The sequence below is a fragment of the Myotis yumanensis genome, unplaced genomic scaffold, assembly GCF_028538775.1.
Source record: "Myotis yumanensis isolate MYYU_CA2020_CCGP unplaced genomic scaffold, mMyoYum1.0.hap1 SCAF_5, whole genome shotgun sequence".
In the NCBI taxonomy this organism is placed as follows: Eukaryota; Metazoa; Chordata; class Mammalia; order Chiroptera; family Vespertilionidae; genus Myotis; species Myotis yumanensis.
In genome coordinates, this window is record NW_027223756.1 from 83966820 (window position 1) to 83986490 (window position 19671).

Sequence of the window (19671 nt, forward strand, 5' to 3'; positions counted from 1 at the left end):
CAAACCCGAGATGCACACAGACAGCAAAGTCGGGCACCAAGGGACAGATGGACCGTGGGCCGTGTCCGTCGCATTTCTCCCTGAGCCATCGCCCTCCCTCCGGAGTGTCTGCTGTGGGTTGGCCAAGGAGCTGAGATGAGACCCAGGCAGTCAGCCAGGGCCAACGGCACACAACGCTCCCGCCCACCGGCACACAGACACCCAGCCAAGGCTGTAAGATTCTGAACTTTTATTTTCTGGCATGAAAAGTACAAATAATTAAACAATTCCATGTAAAAGTCTGTTACCGCGGCCAGGCCTGTAATCCGGTAATAAATAGTCTAAATGCAACGCAAAGTTTTTTTGTCTTTTTTTTTTTTTTTTTTGCAGTTCTTTATCATCTCCAACATACGGACTGTCATGATGTGAAACCTTCCGAATAAATAACAGGATGAAGGGAGGGCTTTCGGGGCTGAGCCCCTCCCCAAGGGCCCTGCCCCTGCCCCCCAGGGACATGGAAGACCCCAGGCCCCTCCCCTGGGCCGGCCTCCTGGTAGGGGCTGGCTGGCTGGGCTGAGTTCTGTGTTTTAGAAAAAGAAGTGCAGTCCCAGTCTGGGGGTAGCAGGGGCCTAGGCCTCAGTGGGGGGGGTTTGTGTGGGGAGGTGCCCTCTCCAGAACCCAGCACCCCCAGGTCGGGGACAAACCCAGCCCTTATTGCTCACGGATGCCTCCGGCACGCTGCCCACGTGTGCACACGTGTCCCTGCGTGCAGGGAGGGCAGAGGGGAGAAAGCCCCAAGAAACAGAGGGAGAGGGAGAGGGAGGACCCGCGGGGGGCCTGCCCTGCTGGAGGGGAGCAGGGAGATCAGGACTTAAAACCACAAGAATAAATAGGTTCGTGTACCAAGAACAAGCTAGGGTTTTCACCAGCTAAATAGGACTGAAAAAATTCTCAAGACGAGCAAAAAGAATCCCATTGAGACCGGACGTCGCTGGCCAGGTGGGGGCCACCCCGGAGAGCGCACACGCCCCACCGCTGCCACCGGCTACCGTTCCTGTTATTAATAATTATTACTTTAATGATTCCACTTCCCCTTTATAAATAAATTAGGCATAACCACGTCTCAGCAAAACTTAAAGAAACAAAGAGAACATCGTGGTTCCTTTAAACTTGCAAACTGGATGAAGGAACAGAAATATACACAAATGTTCTTACAGGGCAACAAGAATAAATAGTTAACATAGCAATAAGTTAAAACTACAAGAAGCTAAATTCGGCAAAAAAGTACAAGAAAGTTAACTGGTGCCAGTTTATGTCTTTTTTTTTTTTCTTTTTTTAAATCTCTTCAGTGTTTTTTTTTCTTCTTTTTTTTGTTTTTCTCTTCTGTTTGTATTTTTTTGTTGCTTTTTAAATTTTTTCTTTTTGTTCCTTGCAGCAGAAGCTCCACAGACGTTTAATAACAAACACCAGGGAGGGTGGGGAGAGAGAGCTGGGCAGTCAGATGGGGCCATGGCCAGACACCAAAGCAGGACACCAGAGAAAGGTCAACTGAATCTAAAATCGGGGTTTGCAATTTTCAGTTCTGACTGGGCCCACTGCGAGGGGCGGGGGCTGCAGGGGCTCCCAGGGGCTCCCGCCTTGGGCTTCTGTTGGAATTTTTCGTTACAAAGAATGAAAACTAGGGGGATGGAAAGTCCAGACAGAAGCCAGGGCTGGGGCTTGGGATGGGAGCTGTGTCCACCGCCCTCACTCATCGGAAAGATGGAAAACCCCAACAAACTAAAAGGGGTGACGAGTGGATGGGGAGGAAAAGCGGGGCGGGCCCCTGGGCCTGTCCACACTGGGCCTGACGGGGAGGCCCTAGGGCGGGGGAGGCTCAGGGCCTGGCCTCGCCCTTGGCCTCACGGGCCAGGGCCTGGGCCGGGGGAGGCTCAGCCCCAGAGACGGCTCAGCCCCAGGGACAAGGGGTCCTTTGGCCTCAAGTATTGGGGGGTGCTGCCTCCAGCCCACCATGATGCCAAAAGTGAACGAGGTATCGTGTGTCTGGATGCAGGATGCTGTGTGCACGCCTGTGTTCACGGGCGGCACGGACCACTGATGAGCCAGAAGAGAGCTCTGCAGAGACCCTGGGGCAGGGCGAGTGGGGCTGGGTGCCGGGAGGGCTGGGCGCCTGGGTCCGAGGGAACTGTGGGCGTGTCTGTGTGTTCCTGGGTGTTGTATCTGTGACTGGGTGTCTGGATTTGTCTCCAAATGTATGTCTCCACTTTCACGTCTTCACGTGAGCGCGTGGACATATTTGCACGTCCGCTGTCCACCGTCACCTCTGTCCATGTCTGCCTGTGACACGTTTGTCCACGTCCACGTCTGATCGCTCCACGTTCACATGGCTCCCACTCCAGTCTGTGTGCGTCTCCGTGTCTGTTTGGCCAGTTCCTGTGTGTCAGGGTTGTCGCGTCTGTCAGTGCTGTGTGTTCCTGGGGGGTGTGTGTCTCTGTGCGGCCCCTGGGCCCCGGCCCCAAGCCCTGCTTCCCGTCTTTGCCCAGTTGGTAAACATAACCTGTCAAAATATTTTCTTTTTTTTTTTTTGTCTTTTTTTTGTGTTTTTTTTTTCAAGTTCAAGAATCCCCAGTAAAAATTCTCCACGAGGTCTTTTTCCCCTTTTTACAAAAATAGAGTTTTTCTCCCCCTCCCTCCCACCCCCCTTTTTTTTCCGTTTTGTTTGTCTCCAGCCCCTCACCCTGCTCCTCACAATGCACCGAGGGGGCCAGGATGCCCACACCCCTCATGTTTCGCTTTGTTGGGGATTTTTAAACCTGTCTCCTCCCCCCCTCAGGCTCACCTCAGCGTGGGGAGGCCTGGAGGGCACCCAGCACCCGCCCAAAACCATCCTGTGCAGCTGGTTGGCGGTTGGGTGGGGGCACATCTCTGCTTTCTTTTCAGCCGAAAAAAGAAACAAAAACCATCTCCATGAACAAAACCAAGACGAGAGAGTGAACAGCCCAGCCTGGGGTAGGGGCAAGAGGACGGGGTGGGGGACCCCAGGCACCCCCATTCCCTGCAGACCCTCCCAGCCGAGTGCTCACCCTGTGGCTTTGCAGGGGTGTGGGGCCTCGTGCCGTCCGTGGTCTGCCTGCGCTGTCTCTCTCGGGCCCCTTCTCCCTCTCTCTCTCTCTCAATCTCTCTCTCTCTCTCAATCTCTCTCTCTCTCTCTCTCTCTGCTGCCCGGGGAGGTGGGGAGGGCGGCGGTGGCTCAGGCCTTGTGCTGTTTGCTGGTCTTGAAGGACACCTGCAGCACACGCTCGCCCAGGCGGTAGCCATTGAGGCTGGCGATGGCCATGGCCGCCTCGTCGTAGTTGGTCATGGTGACAAAGCCGAAGCCCTTACACTTGTTGGTGGTGAAGTCGCGGATGACCTTGACGTTGGTGACCGCCCCGAAGGGCCCGAACAGCTGCCACAGCACACTCTCGTCCGCCTCCGGAGACAGGTTGTACACGAAGATGCACCAGCCGGCGCCCGTGGCACCCCCCGACAGGCCCACGCCCGCCAGGCCGCTCATGCCGTCGATGGCGATGGGCGAGAACCTGGCGATGAGCGACAGGGGACTACTTTGGGGGTCACGCGGGCTCTGCCCTGACCCCCGGCATGCCCCCGACCCGTGACCTCTGCTACTGCCATGACCTCTGATGGGGCCTTGACCCTGGGACTCTTGTGAGCCCTGCATTGTCCTGACACTGCTGTGACCTCCATCTGTCATCCCACCTTCAACCCCACCGCCCAGTCTTCACCCTGACCTGTCCCTTCTCCTAACCTCTGGTCCTGCCCTGAGCCCTGAACGAATCCTGACCCCATGACCTCTGGTCCTACTTGGTCCTTGGCTCTGTTGACCCTGACTACTTCCCCACACCCCTGGCCACATCTTCCCACCCAGCTCCTGCCCTGGCTCCCTCTCTGACCCCATCCTGCCCCTGCCATGTTGTCCCATGTGTCCTGCTGGCCGCCCAGAAGGGCAGCGCTGGGAGCCCAGGTGTGATGTGGCCATTTAGGCGCCTGCCTCCTGTTATTCGGGGCGAAGCACACCGTCACCTCCTTCGGAGCCTCCTCCGAGCCATGAGGAGGCCACCTGCTCCCCGTCCCGCTCCGGCCGTTTCCTGGGTAAACTGTGTATTTGCTATCGGCTCCCTCTTCCCTAAAAGGTTGTGTTTTCTGTGGGGCCCCCGCCCAGAACAGGGCCTGGTATACAGTGGGCACTGGCTCCACTCGACCGGGCGGGGCCGGAGCCTGAGCCATCCAATCTGAGCTTTTGGAACTAACCGCTCACTCTCGCCCAGGCCTCGCCCAGGCCATTCCTGCTGCCAGGAACTCGGCTTCCCCTCTTTGCCTCCGATGGCTGGGGCCCCTCTGGGTCCCATCACCCCATCTGCCCACTCCACCTCCCTGGTCACTGTGCACCTGTCTCCTTTCCCACTAGACTGAGATAATTAATAACAGTAACAATGACCTTCAGAGCAGCTACCTTTATTGAGCGCTCACTGTGTGCCAAGCACTGTGCTCAATATCATTTCATCTCCGCGGGGACCAAGCCTGGCTGGGCCACACCGGGACCCAGCCGCCGGCCAGGGCCAGTCCTCAGCGTGCGCTCAGCAGCTCATGATGCGATAAACTCAGGACGTTTGCAGGGTCAGGGATGTGGACAATGTCATGGGGGCCTTGGGGGCCCTCCGCGACCACAGGGCAGAAGGGGCAGATGTGACCCTCAGCAAGGACCACCAACAGTGCAGGTGGAACTCCCGCTGGACATGGGCACCAGGGGCCGTGGCTGTGACCCGGGCAGCACTGCCCACCCCTCACTGGGCTGGAGAGGGCCCTGGGCCCAAATGCTATAGCAGCTCTCTGTGGGCATTTGCTGGGCTCCACAGCCCCCACATCCCCTAATGGGCACGCTACCCCCGACAGTGCAGACATGGCTAAGCTGGCAGTCCTTGGGGGGAGGTGGAGAGGTGTCCATCAGGGCAAGGGTCCGAGAAGGGACCGAGAGGGGCTGGGGGCAGTGGGGTGGGGGCACTGTTACCTCTTGACTCCGTAGGCCATGTTGAGTAAGTTGTCCAGCCTGTGGAGCAGAAGGGGTGGTCACGGTGGCCTCCGGGCGCGTCCCCGGCTGTGGAGGCCAGCCAGCCTGCCCTCCCTGCCCCCACCCCGCAGGCCAACAGTGCCAGCCCTGCCCCCGCCGCCTGCCCGGCTGGACACCGCCTGGCACGGACCGTGGTCACTCCGGCACCGCCTCTTGCCTGCCCTGCCACATCCTCACCCTCCCTCTCCCGCCGCCCGCCACGCCCTGTAGGGCTCAGGTCCCCAGACATGAAGGTTAGATCCCTTCACCACAATGGCTGGGCTGGGCAGGGACCATGCCTCTGAGCTTCAGGGCCCCCATCCATCGCCTGGGACAAGACAGGCTGCATTCTCACGGGGTTGCTGCGCTGGACACAGGCGTGTGCCTGGCCCGCAGTACGCACTCATGGAATGTGCATGAGGAAATGGAGGCAGACAGTGGGAGTCCCGTGCCAGAGGGGGCAGCTCGAGCTGGACCTGACCAGGTGATTCTAAACCTGCGCTCGCTGAGCGCCTGCTGCATGGAAGGGCCTGGCCTCACACCTGCAGGCCCCCACGCTGCCCTTTTGCTGCCCTCAGTGGCCCCAGCATGTGGGCCTGTGCTGCTGTCCCTCGCCCTGCAGGCCTGGGGGTGATGGGGGGGCTCACCGGAAGCGTTGTGTCTGATGGTGCAGGGGGCCTGCATAGCGCCGGGCCGATGACTGGTAAAGGTGCGTGAGCAGGGCCTGCCCCGTCTTCTGACTTGGGTTGTTGGCAAACTTGACCGTGATGGGCTCGGCTGCACCCAGCGGCTTCTGCCCATTCAGTCCTTTGATGGCCTCCTCGGCCTCAATCCTCTTGTCAAAGCGGATGAACCCCACACCCCGAGACACACCTGCAGGGAGCCAGGGTGTCACGAGGACCCGGCCTCCTCCCCTGCGAGCCCCTCCTGCTCCCGATTCCCGCCCTGCCATTCCCCATTTCTCTGTTTTGGTGCCTCCACCCAGCGCCCTCAGCAGGTGCACCCTCCCCGGTGGCCTGACCTGTGACCTGGTCCACCAGGATCCGGGAAGTGATGATTCGACCGTATTGGGAGAAGAGCTGCTCCATTTCCTTCTGGCTCATGGTCTTGGGGAGCCCGCTGACGTACAGGTTGGCATCCCGGATGGATGCCGAGCTGGGTCTGGCATAGGACACCTGGGGAGGGTCAGGCGACAGGTGTGAGGGGAAGACCCATTTCGAAGAAAGGGGGAGAGAGGCCCCGTCAGAACCACCACCGAGTCGCAGAAACACCTCATCTGTTCACTCAACAAATATCTCTTGAGGAGTCACCGTGGTTGTGGCCACTGGGGTTTGGGGGGGAGGCCTGGCCATGGCCCTGTCTGCTTAGTGATGGGGGGACTTGACACCTGAGGTCAAAGGAGCCACACGCCTGGGGTCCCGTCTCCCTCAAGACCTCAGGGGCTCTTGCATCCCAGCTCATGCCCTCACGCTGGACACCCACCCCCGTCAGCAACAATGCCCCCCACTCCCTTGGAAAGTGAGCCTGGGACACTGACCCTTGTTTTCCCGACTGCACTGGGCCCCTGAGTCACCCAGGTCTTTAGCCACCACCTCAAACCTGACGACTAGCAAATGTCCGTTCCCAGCACAAATCTGGCCCCTCCTCTCTACACCTGTGACACCTGCCTCCAGGCTCCCGACTCCCCCCAGCTTTCCCGACTCTAATGGCAGCTCAGGACCCAGCCGCAGTCCTGCTGACTTCACTTCTCATGATCCAGAATCTGCATACTTCCTCCTACATTTTTTTTTTTTAATCCTCACCCGAGGACATGCTTTTTAACAATTGACCTTAGAGTCTGGTTGATGTGGCTCAGTGGTTGAGCGCCGACCTAGGAACCAAGAGGTCATGGTTCGATTCCGGTCAGGGCTCATCCCCAGTAGGGGACGTGCGATCAATGATTCTCTCATCATTGATGTTTCTCTCTCTCTCTCCCTCTCCCTTCCTCTCTGAAATCAATAAACATAGATTTTTTTAAAAACTGATTTTAGAGAGGAAGAAACATCCATACGAGAGTGAAACATCGATTGGTTGCCTTTTGCACGCAGCCCAACCGGGGTCAAGCCGCCACTCTTTGGGGGATGGGACGACACTCCAACTGAGCCACCCAGCAGGGCCTGCCTCCCACTTGCATCTCCCCACTTTGGACCGGTTTCCACCATTGCTAACCCCAACCAGGACGCAGTCTTCTGCCCTGGTCCCCACCCCCAGCCTCACCTCTCACGGCCGATCCCCACACAGCAGCCAGAGAGCACCGTGACCATCTGAGCCAGGTCACCTCACTCCTCTGCTCAGAACCATCCATGGCTCCCTCGTTCTTCCGAGTTCAAGTCCGTCCCATGGTCCACAAGGCCATCTACCGCCTCACCGCCAGCCTCCTCTCCACCCGCTTCCCCCTTGTGTTCCAGGCACACAGGCCTCATCCTGTTCCCCAAACACCAGGCATGGTCCTGCCTCGCGGCCTTTGCATGGGCTGTTCCCTCTGCCTGGAACTCTCTTCCTTTTTCTTCTTCTCTGGGTCTCCGTTGAAATGTCCTATCCACGTTACTTCTCTCACAGCCCTTCTCTTGGCATTAGACACGTTTTAGTACAAACTCCTTGCGAATCAGACACATGTGAGCAGGATCATTAGATTCGTGTCACTAATGGGTCCAGCCCAACAATGAAACGCTCTGCAGCTGTTCAAAAATGGGGGACGTGGACATTGATTTTCCTGAAACAGTGGTGGGTATTGTGAAGTGGAGGAAAGAAAAAGTCCATTTATAGAGCAGCGAGGATTGTGTGACCCCATCTCATTGTGTGTCTATCAATGTCCTGGGAACGTGGACTGAAGGGCCCACCCCTGCCCGGTGCTTACAGGGTGACCCGTAGCTGGCGGGGGCAGGGAGTGCCGTGACTCCTCTCCCTTGATTTCTGCCGATATCTATATTTCTATTGCTTCTAAAATAACCTCAGGGAAGATAGGGGTCATTGTCAAGGGTCTGGTTTTTGTTTGGGGCTGTGAGTTGTGAGGGCATGCTACTTCATTAGAAACAGCTAATTTAAAAACTAACAAAATGAATAAATTGGGCTGAGGGTGGATCAGGGTGAGGGTGCTCATGGGGTGGGGTGGGGTATTCTAATTAATTGTGCACCTGGGGTTCTCCAGAAAAAAACCACAACTACAGAAAACAAACACATCAGCCCTGGCCAGTGTGGCTCCATTGGCTGGGTGTCATCCCGTGCACCTAATGGTTGCAAGGCTCGATCCCCGGTTGGAGGCGTGCAGGAGGCAGCCGATCAATGTTCCACTCTTGCATCACTGTTTCTCTCTCTCTCCCAAAAAAGGCAATAAAAAATCTTTAAAAAAAAAAAAGGAAAACACATCCGCTGCTATTATTTCTGTAATGATAATTAAAAATCACGCCATGTATTTTACAATTTTTACTCCCCACCACAGGTCTGTGAACTTTGAGGGGTGAGGACGGGTTGAGGACTTGTTGATGGGTTGAAGTTGGGTTGACCAGAAAAGGGGTCTGAGCTCCTGGTTAGGTGTCATCTGAGGAACAGAGCAGGTCCTTCCATCATGTGAGCTAACCTGCCACCCCCCCGCCCCCCGCCACTAGGACGGTGCCTGGCACACAGTGGGGGGCTGGAATTATTTTGGGCAGAATCTGCTGGAACACATAGGCTGACCATACAACACAACTATTCTGGCAGACAGACAGACAGACAGAAACACACACACACACACACACACACACACACACGGCCAGTGTGCTAGCCAATGCACAGGCAGAGGGTAACACAAGGCCTCGGCCACCTTCATGGCAACGCTGAGGATCTTGGATAAGGATAGTAAGAGTCGCACATGCCTGTCATACCACCGCGCCAGCCTACAACATCACACATGTTCCACCCTGAGTGGGGCACCGGTAGCCATAACCACACGAACACTCCATCACAGCCAGACACGCCCATGAGGCCCCACCAGGTCACAGCCGAGTGGCAGTGTGTGACAAAGTGCCTGTCAAACAGAAAACGTCCCGCAGACGCAGTAACACACCCGAAGTCTACAACAGCTGGACCTATGTGACAACAGCCACTCACATCGCCACGGTGTCCAACAAACTCCGTCTCACAGAGGGTCACACACACAGGGTCTTACAGCTCAGTATAGAGCCCACCCTCATGCTTGGGGGCTTCGGGGTCTAGTTGGCCGAGAGAGAGCCCTTAGGTCACAACCTTGCCCCACCCCAGGGAGAGGAAGAGATTCCCACACCTCTGTTCCCATGGCGAACTGGGGGCCAGATGGGTGCCCCACCGGCCCGCCTTCCCCCAGGGTTCAAGAGCAGATTTCTGGGGTGGAGCCCAGACACTCCAGGCAACCTAGAGAGAGGAGTTTCCATGGCAACCCCCCCAGGGAACCTGGGCTCCCAGGGTCCCAGCTGCAGCTGCTGAGAGGGGAGGTCGTGGGGGGAGGGGCATTGCACAAAGGTGGGGGAGTGGCCCGCCCCTAATCCCGCCCTCCCAGACCCTAATTAGGCTCCAGATGGCAGATGGATCCCCACCCTTCCCCCATTTCCCTAACAAAGGCAGGGAGGGGGCTGCCCACTGGACCCCTGTCACTCTCTCCTAGTGCCAGTTGGAGGGCACCTCTGTGAACCCCCACAGAATGTGGGGGCTAATATTCTCCCCATTGACACGCGAGGAGATTGTGGTTCAGAGAGGCAAAGGCATTGGGCCCTGGGCTGGCTAACCAGAAAGCCTTGGGGGAGATTTAAACCCCTCCGGGGGATGAGCCGGGGAGGATGCATGGATGGCAGTGACGGGGTGGTCCTGGTGGGCAGTGAAAAGGGGACATGGGGACAGTCGGGATGGGCACTAACAGGATAGGGAGACAGGCAGCAAGGGGAACAGGGCACCCACCTTGATGGTCTTTGTCTGGAGTTTGAGGCCGTTGAGGGTGTTGATGGCTTTGTCTGCGTCGTTGGGGTCAGAGTAGTTCACAAACCCGTAGCCGAGGCTCTGCCCTGTGTGCAGGACCAGGTCGATGACCTACCTCCCTGGACCTGCCAGGATCCTCCCTGACCCAGGTGTGAGAGGCTGACCACCCCCTCCTCGTCCCCACCTGGGGTCACACCTGGCTCCTAGCCACACCTCAGAAACCTCCAGAGCACCACTGGCCCCATCACACCTGTCCTCGAGGCTACCACCTCCCCCGTCCACCGCCCCACCTGCCAGCAGCCACACCTGTGATCTTGTCCCGAACCAACTTGCAGGACTCAATGTCACCAATGCTGCCGAAGAGACTCTTGAACTCATCCTGGGTCATGTTCTGGGGCAGGTAGTTGACGATGAGGTTGGTTTTGCTGTCATCAGTGGCTCCGTTTGTACCAAGGAGCGGCCCATTGGGCAGGGCCGGGCCGGCCGGGCCCCCTGCCACCTGAGACTCCATGGCCCCGAGTATCTGCTGGAGACAACAGGCCACACCCACTCACGGCCCAGTCCCCAGGAGACCAGAGGAGTGAGGAGGGGCCCTGCGGTGATGGGTCACTCATGTCTGGCATGGGCTTGAACAGGGGAGAGGACCTCACATTATTCTAATAACCCCTTCCACTCCCTGAGCACTGAGCAAAGCACTTAACATATGATTTTACTGTGAAAAAATTCCACATATAAATGCCATATATGGCTCTTTGTATATATGTTTCCCTGTTTGTCTAAAACCAACCTGTGTTTTTTCAGAATAATATAATGAACACTTTTTTTTTTTTTTAATCCTCACTGGAGGATATTTTTCCATTGATTTTTAGAGAGAGTGGAAGAGAGAGGGAAAGACAGCATGAAATATCGATGTGAGAGAAACACATCGATTGGTTGCCTCCTGCATGCGCCCGGACCAGGGCCTGGGCTGGGGAGGAGCCTGCAACCGAGGTACATGGCCTTGACCGGAACCAAACCCGGACCCTTTGGTCTGCAGGCCGAGGCTCTATCCACTGAGCCAAACTGGCGAGGCCTGGAATGAACACCTGTGTCTTCGGAATAAGAAATACGACATTTCTATTAGCTTTGCAGCCCTTTCTCACACGTTTCTCCCTGCCCCTGTGCTTTCTTCTCCCACCAAAGGTACTTCCTATCCCAAATGTGTTGACATTTTTGCATAAATTTCCTACTAGGCATTTACACCCACAGTTTTTCCTCTTTTTTAAAAAAAAATATATTTTATTAATTTTAAAGAGAGGACAGAAGAGGGAGAGAGGGAGAGGGAGGGAGGAGAGAGAACATCGATGTGAGAGACAAACATTAATCCACTGCCTCCTGCGTCAGGCACCCTGACCAGCAATGGAACCAGGGACCCTTCGGTGCACTAATGACACGGAGCCACACCAGCCAGGGCACCTCCAGCTTTTCCCACTAAGCTTTAAATATATATATTGATTTCAGAGAGGAAGGGAGAGGGAGAAAGACAGAAACATTAATGATGAGAGAGTATCATTGATCGGCTGCCTCCTGCAGGTCCCCCTACTGGAGATGGAGCCTGCAACCTGGGCATGTGCCCTGACTGGGAATCTGTGACCTCCTAGTTCATAGGTCAACGCTCAAACACTGAGCCATGCCAGCTGGGATAAGCTTTCTCTTTAAAAAAAGTATAAACTTAACACCCTCAAACAATGACAGTTTTATTTATCTCCAATCTCTGTTATTTATTTTTCTTGTCATAGTGCAGGGGTTACAATGTCATAGTATCGTCTTTATTTCTGATTTTAAAGGAAATGTTTTAAACATTTCACAGCTAAATATGACCTTTGCTGTAGTTTTTTTTTTTTTTTTTTTTTTGTAAATGGCTTTTATCAGGTTAAGGATCTTTAATTTAAAAAAATAATGTTTAATTTTATTCCTAGTATCCAAACAATATATATTTTTAAATATAATGGATGTTAAAAAAATAAATTAAATAAATATAATGGATGTTAAATTTTACTGTTCTTTTCCTACATCTATTTTTTAAATTGAGATATAACTGACATATAAAATTATACTAGTTTCAGACATACAACATAATGACTTAATATTTGTATATATTGCAACATGATCACCACAATAAGTCCAGTTAACATCCATCACCATCCATAGCTACAAATTTTTTTGTGTGATGAGGACTTTTAATACCTACTCTCTTAACAACTTTAAAATATATTCTACATCTATTTTATATCTAAGGCCCACATCAAGAACTTTAAAGCCACATGTGGGCCCAGAAGGAGAGAGTGCTGGATTGACGGGTGTTGTCTGTGATGGGCATGGGAAGGTAAAGTGGCCAGCATTCCATAGGCCTTCTCTTACGACGTGGTTGGTGAGTAGGTCCCCTCCCCTGAAAACTCAAATTGATTGGCAGGGTCTTGCTAGATGAATTCAGTCAGCAGGTACACTTCATCTCAGTCATCCCTGACCCAAAATACAATACTGTGATTGTTCCCAAACAGCATCCCCTCTATGCCAGGCAAAAAGCAAAGCCCTCTACAGGCAGTTTTTCTTTTCTTATTCACAACTGCCCTAAAAAGAGGAGGGTTTTATTCCCTCTGCTTAGCATGTTATGGATTAAATGCTGTGCCCACCCATTCCATGTTGAAACCCTAACCCCCAAGGTGACATGTAGGGGTGGGGCCTTAGAGGCAATTAGGTCATGAAGATGGAGCCCACATGCACCGGATTTGTGTGCTACACAAAGGGACAGGAGAGAGATTACTTCTCCCTACACCATGTGAGGACACAGCAAGACAGCTGTCTGCAAACCAGCAGGTGAGCTCTCACCAGGAACTGAATCCGCTGGCACCTTGAAATTGGACTACCCAGCCTCCAGAACTAGGAGAAATAAATGTTTGTGTTTAAGCCACACAGTTTATGCCATGTTTTTATAGCGATCTGAGCTAAGACAACAGATAAAGAAAGTTGAGCATCGCCCTAGCCGGTTTGGCTCAGTGAATAGAGCGTTGGTCTGCGGACTCAAGGGTCCCGGGTTTGATTCTGGTCAAGGGCATATGCCCAGGTTGCGGGCTCGATCCCCAGTAGGGGGCGTGCAGGAGACAGCCAATCAATGATTCCCTCTCATCATTGATGTTTTTCTCTCTCCCTTCCTCTCTGAAATCAATAAAAATATACTAAAAAAAAAAAAAAAAAAGTGAGCATCAGTGATGTTTGGAAAACTACCAAAGACCATGCAGCCTATAAGTGATGGAGTAGGGAGGCAGGGTTTGCACATGCGTTTTTCTGATCCAGACTCTGTGTTTCCAATCCCACTGCCAACCTAGTGCTGCCCTAACATTTCCCAGCTGCTTCCTCAGGTATGCCACTACGGCTTCTGGGCCTCTGCTCCACTTTGCCAAAAACGTCAAATTACTGTCCTAGCGGCTTGGGAAGGATCTAAGCTACACGTGGGTGCGGCTGGAAAGCACTCTGGGGCCAGTTAGCATGTCTGCCATCTATGCCTCATGATCCTGCTATTGATAATCGTCCCGCTCCATTGAGCATCTACCATGTGTTAAGCACTGTGTGATGCACTTCAAGGCACCATTTCATTTATTTCTCTCAACCGTTCTTTTTCCCTTTATTGATTTTTAGAGAGAGAGGAAGGCAGAGGGATAGAGACAGAGAAACATCGATCCCATAGACACAGACAATTAGGTGGTGAAAGCCTGGACAGGGTACGGGGATGGGCTGGAAGGGGTTAATGGGGGGGGGGGGGGGGAAGGGGTCGTATGTAATACTTTCAACAATAAAGATTTAAAAAAAAAAGAAACATCGATTGGCTGTCTCCTGCACACCCCCTACTGGGGATCCAGCCTGCAACCCCTGCCCCCGCATGTGCCCCGACCTGGAATCAAACCAGTGACCTCCTGGCTCATGGGTCAACGCTCAACTGCTGAGCCAGGCTCTCAACAAGTTTGAAAGACAGCAACACATTCTCCATTTTACAAGCAAGGAAGCTGAGCTCAGAGGTGTTGAGTGATATCAATGGGGGACTCCATTTCAAACTTCCTGTGTCAGATTTCAGAGCTGTTTTTTTTAAATATATATTTTTATTGATTTCAGAGAGGAATGGAGAGCAAGAGAGACAGAAACATCAGATGAGAGAGAGTCATAGATCAGCTGCCTCCTGCACGTCCCACACTGGGGATTGAGCAACCCAGGCATGTGCCCTGACCGGGAGTCAAACCCTAACCTCCTGGTTCATAAGTCGATGCTCAACCACTGGGCCATGCCAGCCGGGCTTCAAAGCTGTTTTTAATGATTGTGGCCAATCCAGTGGGGCGGCTCTGCCACCTGGGAACTGTGTGTCCTCAGGGATCATCTTAGCTCTTCTTTGGGTCTCTCCTTCCTTTCCGTTGATTCTTATTAAAAAAGGGTGGCACAGAGGATCGAGCCCCCTGCATCTCCAGGGGGCTGAGATTGGCTGCCGGGGCTGCTGGGAGGATTATTCTGAAGCCACATCTGGGCTGAACAGGAACACATACTGGGGTGATTAGCAATGTCTGCCATAGGCACCGGGAGTAAACAATGACACACACTCCATGGACCTGCATCCCACTTCCTAACATTAACACTTTACGAGTAACGTGGCCATGTATTGAGTGCCTGTTATGTGCCAGACAAAATTCTTTGTGAGAATTTCCATGTTGAAACCCATCATTTGCCTGCTGTCCAACCTCGGACAAATCCTATCCCTTCATTGACGCTGTTTCCTCATCTGTTAAATGAAGAAAGAGTCCCCTGTTTTTAAAATTGATTTTAGAGAGAGACATTAATGTGAGAGAGAAACATTGCCTCCTGCACGCACCCTGACTGGGGATCGAACCTGCAACCTGGGTATGTTCCCTGGCCAGGAGTCAAACCCACCTCCTTTTGGAGTACAGGATGACACTCCAACCAACTGAGCCACACAGGCCAGGGCCCCAATCACCTCTTAATCCCCTCCAAGTTGAGTACAGCATTTGGGGTGGGGCAGAATCTGTAACCCAGTAGGCTTTGGGTTTGAACTCCAGAGCCCACTTTCCTAATGAAAAGGCCAATAATAGTAAAGATAATAACAGTAAAGTGAAGCTGAGCACCCACTCTATGCCACGCCCCAGGCATCACTACATATAAATCCGCTGTGTAGGCTGAGTTTACTACCCATTCAATTCAACAAATATTTACTGGGTGCCACCATGTGCCAGCTGCTGGCCCCCACTCCTCACTGTGTGTCCTCTGACACTCACATTGCCTCTCTGGACCTCTGTCCCTCCACTAAAGGAACGGAGGTCCCGTGTCTGGAGATAGATTCTGAATTCCTGCCCTGGCTCAGTGAGACAGGGTTCTGCAATCAGTTAATAATGCCTATGGGAGCCGGATGAGCATTCAGCAGTACACGGCCCTGTTTCAGGACATTCCAGGTTCCAGCTTTGGAAGCCCTACTATGTGTCTGACACTAAACAATTGCAAAGTTTTCACTGACTTCCCACAACCACAGAAAGCAGGAGGCATTGTCTCTACTTCTCAGATGGAAAAACAAGGGACAGAAGGACCTGTGACTTGCCCAGGGTGACTGCGGGAGGTGGTGGTGATACCGTCACGATTTGACTCCTGATCAGATAAGCCCAAAGCCTACTGGGTTACAGATTCCGCCCCACCCCAAATGCTGTACTCAACTTGGAGGGGATTAAGAGGTGATTGGGGCCCTGGCCTGTGTGGCTCAGTTGGTTGGAGTGTCATCCTGTACTCCAAAAGGAGGTGGGTTTGACTCCTGGCCAGGGAACATACCCAGGTTGCAGGTTCGATCCCCAGTCAGGGTGCGTGCAGGAGGCAATGTTTCTCTCTCACATTAATGTCTCTCTCTAAAATCAATTTTAAAAACAGGTGATTGGGCCGAAACCGATTTGGCTCAGTGGATAGAGCGTCGGCCTGCGGACTGAAAGGTCCCAGGTTCGATTCCGGTCAAGAGCATGTACCTGGGTTGCGGGCACATCCCCAGTAGGAGGTGTGCAGGAGGCAGCTGATCGATGTTTCTCTCTCATTGATGTTTCTAACTCTCTATCTCTCTCCCTTCCTATCTGTAAAAAATCAATAAAATATATATTTTTTAAAAAAGAGGTGAGTGGGTGATTTCTACTCCGGATCTTGAGCCTCAGCCTGTGAATCTCACCATCACCAGGTCTCCCTCCCGTCTGTGCCCGAGCTTAGTGGGATCAGTGTCACTTGCGTTTCCTCCATGGCTGAGCCGGCTAAGCCGCTAATGGGGATCAGATTGGTGGAGGTCACACCCACCCTGCTCCAGTCCGCAGCAAATGTATGGCCTGATATGACATGGGGATCACATGGACCTCAGAGGGCTGTTCCAGGTCAGGAAGAGGGGCTTAAAGAGGGGAGGGGGGCCTTGGATGGGGAGGCAGGTGCCCACTGGGAGCAATGGAACCTTCCTCTCTCCAGCTCTTCCTCTGGGGATCTCTTTCTCTTTTTCTCTCTCCTTTCCCACCCTCTATTCACCTCTCCTCTCTGAACAACTCTGTCTCCCCATCCCTCTCAATCTTTCTCCAACTCTTTTGCACCATTGCACATATATCTGACATACATATTATGCAGTGAACACACCTGCGGTCAGTTGCTGTGTGGATTCTCCAGTGTCTGACCCCCTTGGCCCCAGCTGCACCCCGGGGCCCCAGTCACAGTGACAGATGCTTGGATACCGGTGACAATAGGGCATTGAGTGGCTATGCATGGTGAGGCTGAGCCACCACGTGGTGCTAACTGAGCCTCCCACTTCTGGGCCTTTCTCTCTCCATGCAGGGCCCTCACTGTCTCAATTCATCCCCTCACTTCCTGCCAGCCTGTCCCTATGGCGGGTCTCTGCCTGAGTGCCCTCTATTGGAGTAACTGAGCCTCCAAGGCCCTCCAGTGACCTCTGACCACACCCTCTCCTCTTTGTGTATGTTTCCCTTTTTCAAAAGAGGGAACAGATCAGAGGAGAATGGATGTAGGGGTTCTGAGGGTCCCCAGGAAGCCACATTCACTTTCCTGAACTTGGATGAGCAGTGTGAGGCCCAGAGAGGGGAAGGCGTTGGCTTGAGGTCACACAGCAGGAAAGTATGGCCTCTCCAGCCTTATTTTTCAGAGGCAGGTGGGCGGGCTCCAGGGTCCTGCGGGGAGTGCTGAGCATCCCCCCACCCACTGTGCTGGCCAGGACTGAAAGAGGCCCAGGCACATACACATGCATATGCACAGCACACACAGAACCGAGACTGGAAGGGCGGAAGAAGGCCAGAGCGCTGGGACCAGACAAAGGACGCGCGGCAGCACCGGGAGCAAAGTGGCTCCACGGGGGCGGGGGTGGAGTCGGGGTTGGACGAGAACTGGCCAGCCCCGCCCCGGGAGACGCCTGGGATGCCTACAGGAAATCCGAGGGCTCGGGCGAGGCCGGGCCCCCGGGGCCCTGGGGGCGGGGCATAGATGGGCGGGGCGGGGCCAGGTCGGGTGTGGTCGGGCGTGGTCGCGCGCTGGGGAGCTGACCAGCTCCGTGGCTGCTGAAAACACCGGGAGCCGGGCGAGTGGAGCGGGCGGGCAGGCGCGCTCAAGGTCACCCCGCGGCCCAGAGCCTGGGCGGGGTGCGGCGCCAGGCCCTGGTCTAGGAGGCCTGCCTACGTCCCCTACCCATTCCGCGGGATAGAGGACCCAACAGCCGGGAAGCCCCCCCCCCCTCCCCGCGGGCCCTCCTCTCCCCTCCCCCGCCCACAGCCTGAAGCGCCCGCGCGATGCTATGGCCCGCGAAGAAACGCCGAGAAACAAAGAGACGCGGCGGTGGCGGGCCCGCGGGGCCTCCGGGCGCGCCCCCTCCTCTCCCCTCCCCGCTTGCCGCAAGGTCGACGGGCTCGAGGACGAGATGCCCGGATTCCGGGCGCGGCTGAGGCCTGGGGCGCGCTATCCGACGCCACCACCTCCCGGGGCTCTCGGGGCTGCCTTGACGCCGTGTCCTGGCCCAGCACCCGTGACTGGGGCCCTGCGTTTGCCTGGGCGGCCTGCGGGGTCCAGGCCTGGATGGAGGAGGTACCCGCCACCGCGGCGGCCCCTCCCCCATCCGGCATGCTGGAGGGGGCAATCACGCCCCCAGGGCGTCGTAGGATGCCCCGAATCGCAGCCTGGCTCCCCGAGGCCTCTCGGTCAGACTCTAAGCGCCCTCAGCACTCTGGGCGCGGCGCTGCCCACTCTCAGGCTCCGAGGATCGGTCCTACCCCCCCCCCCCCAAACCGGGCCTAGCGAGGCCTGGTCCTACCCCCCCACCTCCATCTCCGCGGAGCCGGAGCCTAGCCCCTTCCAGACGAGGTTCCCTTTCGGCGACAGGGGATACCTACAGTGACCATTCTTGTGTGCCCGGCGGGCGCGGTCCGTGCTGGGGGCGGCTCCGGGGGTCGCGCACTCGTGGGGCGCTCGATGCTCACGCCCGGATCCTACCCGGGCGGCCTCAGGCGCGGCCGCTGCAGAGGTGTCGGTGAAGGCGGCAGCTCCCTCGAGGCCGGAGGCGGGCCCGAGCCCGGGGGCGCGCGCGCGGATAACCGAGCCCGGAGTGGTCTGCGGGCGGCAGAGGATGAAAAGAGGGAGCGGGCGCGGGATGAGAAGGTCCCCTGCACGGCCCCGCGGGGCCCGGGGAGTTTGCGCTTTCCAACAGAGATCGCGGGGCTCTGCCTTTCGCCGCTGCCCCTCAGCCCGGCCGGTCGGGTTCTGGGTGCTCAGTCCTCTCCCTCGCCCGCCCTCCCTCCCACCCTCCGGCCCGCGCTGCGCGCTCCGCGATCTGGGCCGCGCCGCCGCCGCCCCCAGCCCTTTATATCTGCAGCTGCCAGCGCCGGCGTCGCTCATTGGCTGCAGCAACCAAGCCCCACCTCCTCGCGGCGCCCGACGGCGCGGCAGGTGGAAGCGAGCGCGCGCTGGCCCGGACTCGCTTTCTGGGGACTCTTGTTGCCAGATTCCGGCTCTTTTGACTCCGCGAACCCTACTTCCTGCCCAAGCACCCCTTTTAGGAAGGGCTTTCTAACCGGAAGACAGGGCAGGCTCTCCTCTGTCCACCACCTGGAGCTGGAGGAGCGAAGAGGGAGAGGAGGTATCCATTATACGACCTTCCCGAGGTGCTGTCCACAAGAAGACTGGAAAGGGACAAGGATCCAAGACTTCAATAGGCAAAGGCCTGGGTCCCCAGATTTGCAGTGACCAGGTGTAGTCTCCTAATGCCAAGGGAGGAAGGTGAGGATGGCTGGGGGTCCTACTCTGCCTGCAGAAGGAACTGGGACCCTGTGGGTTAGGTGTCTCTAGGGTTCAAAGGCTGTGGACTGGCACCCCACAATGCAGGGGCACTTGGCACTGCTGCAAAGTGGGGAACGAGGTTTGGGACTTAGGATTCAGGCAAACCTTGCTGGTGCCCTGCAGCCCTGGGACAACATAAACTTGGGGTGGGCTGATCTGCTAGGTGAATGTCCTGGCTTTCCGAGCTCACGATTGGTTCGCCCGCGGAGTCATCTCCCGCTCTGCTGGGGGAACCTGGACGC

At 55.5% G+C, this 19671-nt stretch overlaps 1 protein-coding gene across 3 annotated transcripts; it reads right to left on the minus strand.

The window, feature by feature from the left end:
- Positions 1-214: 214 nt before the first annotated feature.
- ELAVL3 (ELAV like RNA binding protein 3) lies at positions 215-18866 on the minus strand. Of its 3 annotated transcripts, none has more exons than XM_070416093.1 (7): positions 18487-18866; positions 10358-10574; positions 10034-10137; positions 6108-6261; positions 5734-5959; positions 5048-5086; positions 215-3581 (listed from the first exon to the last, which is right to left on the minus strand). In XM_070416093.1, exons 1-7 carry the CDS (start codon positions 18493-18495, stop codon positions 3230-3232), a joined length of 1101 nt encoding a protein of 366 aa, XP_070272194.1. In that variant the 5' UTR covers positions 18496-18866; the 3' UTR covers positions 215-3229. The 3 variants fall into 3 exon arrangements, with proteins under 3 accessions (XP_070272194.1, XP_070272195.1, XP_070272193.1); XM_070416094.1 differs by having other exon boundaries at positions 215-3560; positions 10358-10577; XM_070416092.1 differs by having other exon boundaries at positions 10358-10577.
- Between the last annotated feature and the right edge of the window lie 805 nt (positions 18867-19671).

Bases quoted from the DNA above. Each gene is read 5' to 3' on its own strand.
- ELAVL3 (XM_070416092.1), bottom strand. The intron at 10,138-10,357 runs GTGTGGCTGCTG...TCCTGCACACAG, and splicing joins GGTTCGGGACAAGATCACAG to GGCAGAGCCTCGGCTACGGG. The intron at 6,262-10,033 runs GTGGGTGCCCTG...GACCCTCCCCAG, and splicing joins TCCAGACAAAGACCATCAAG to GTGTCCTATGCCAGACCCAG.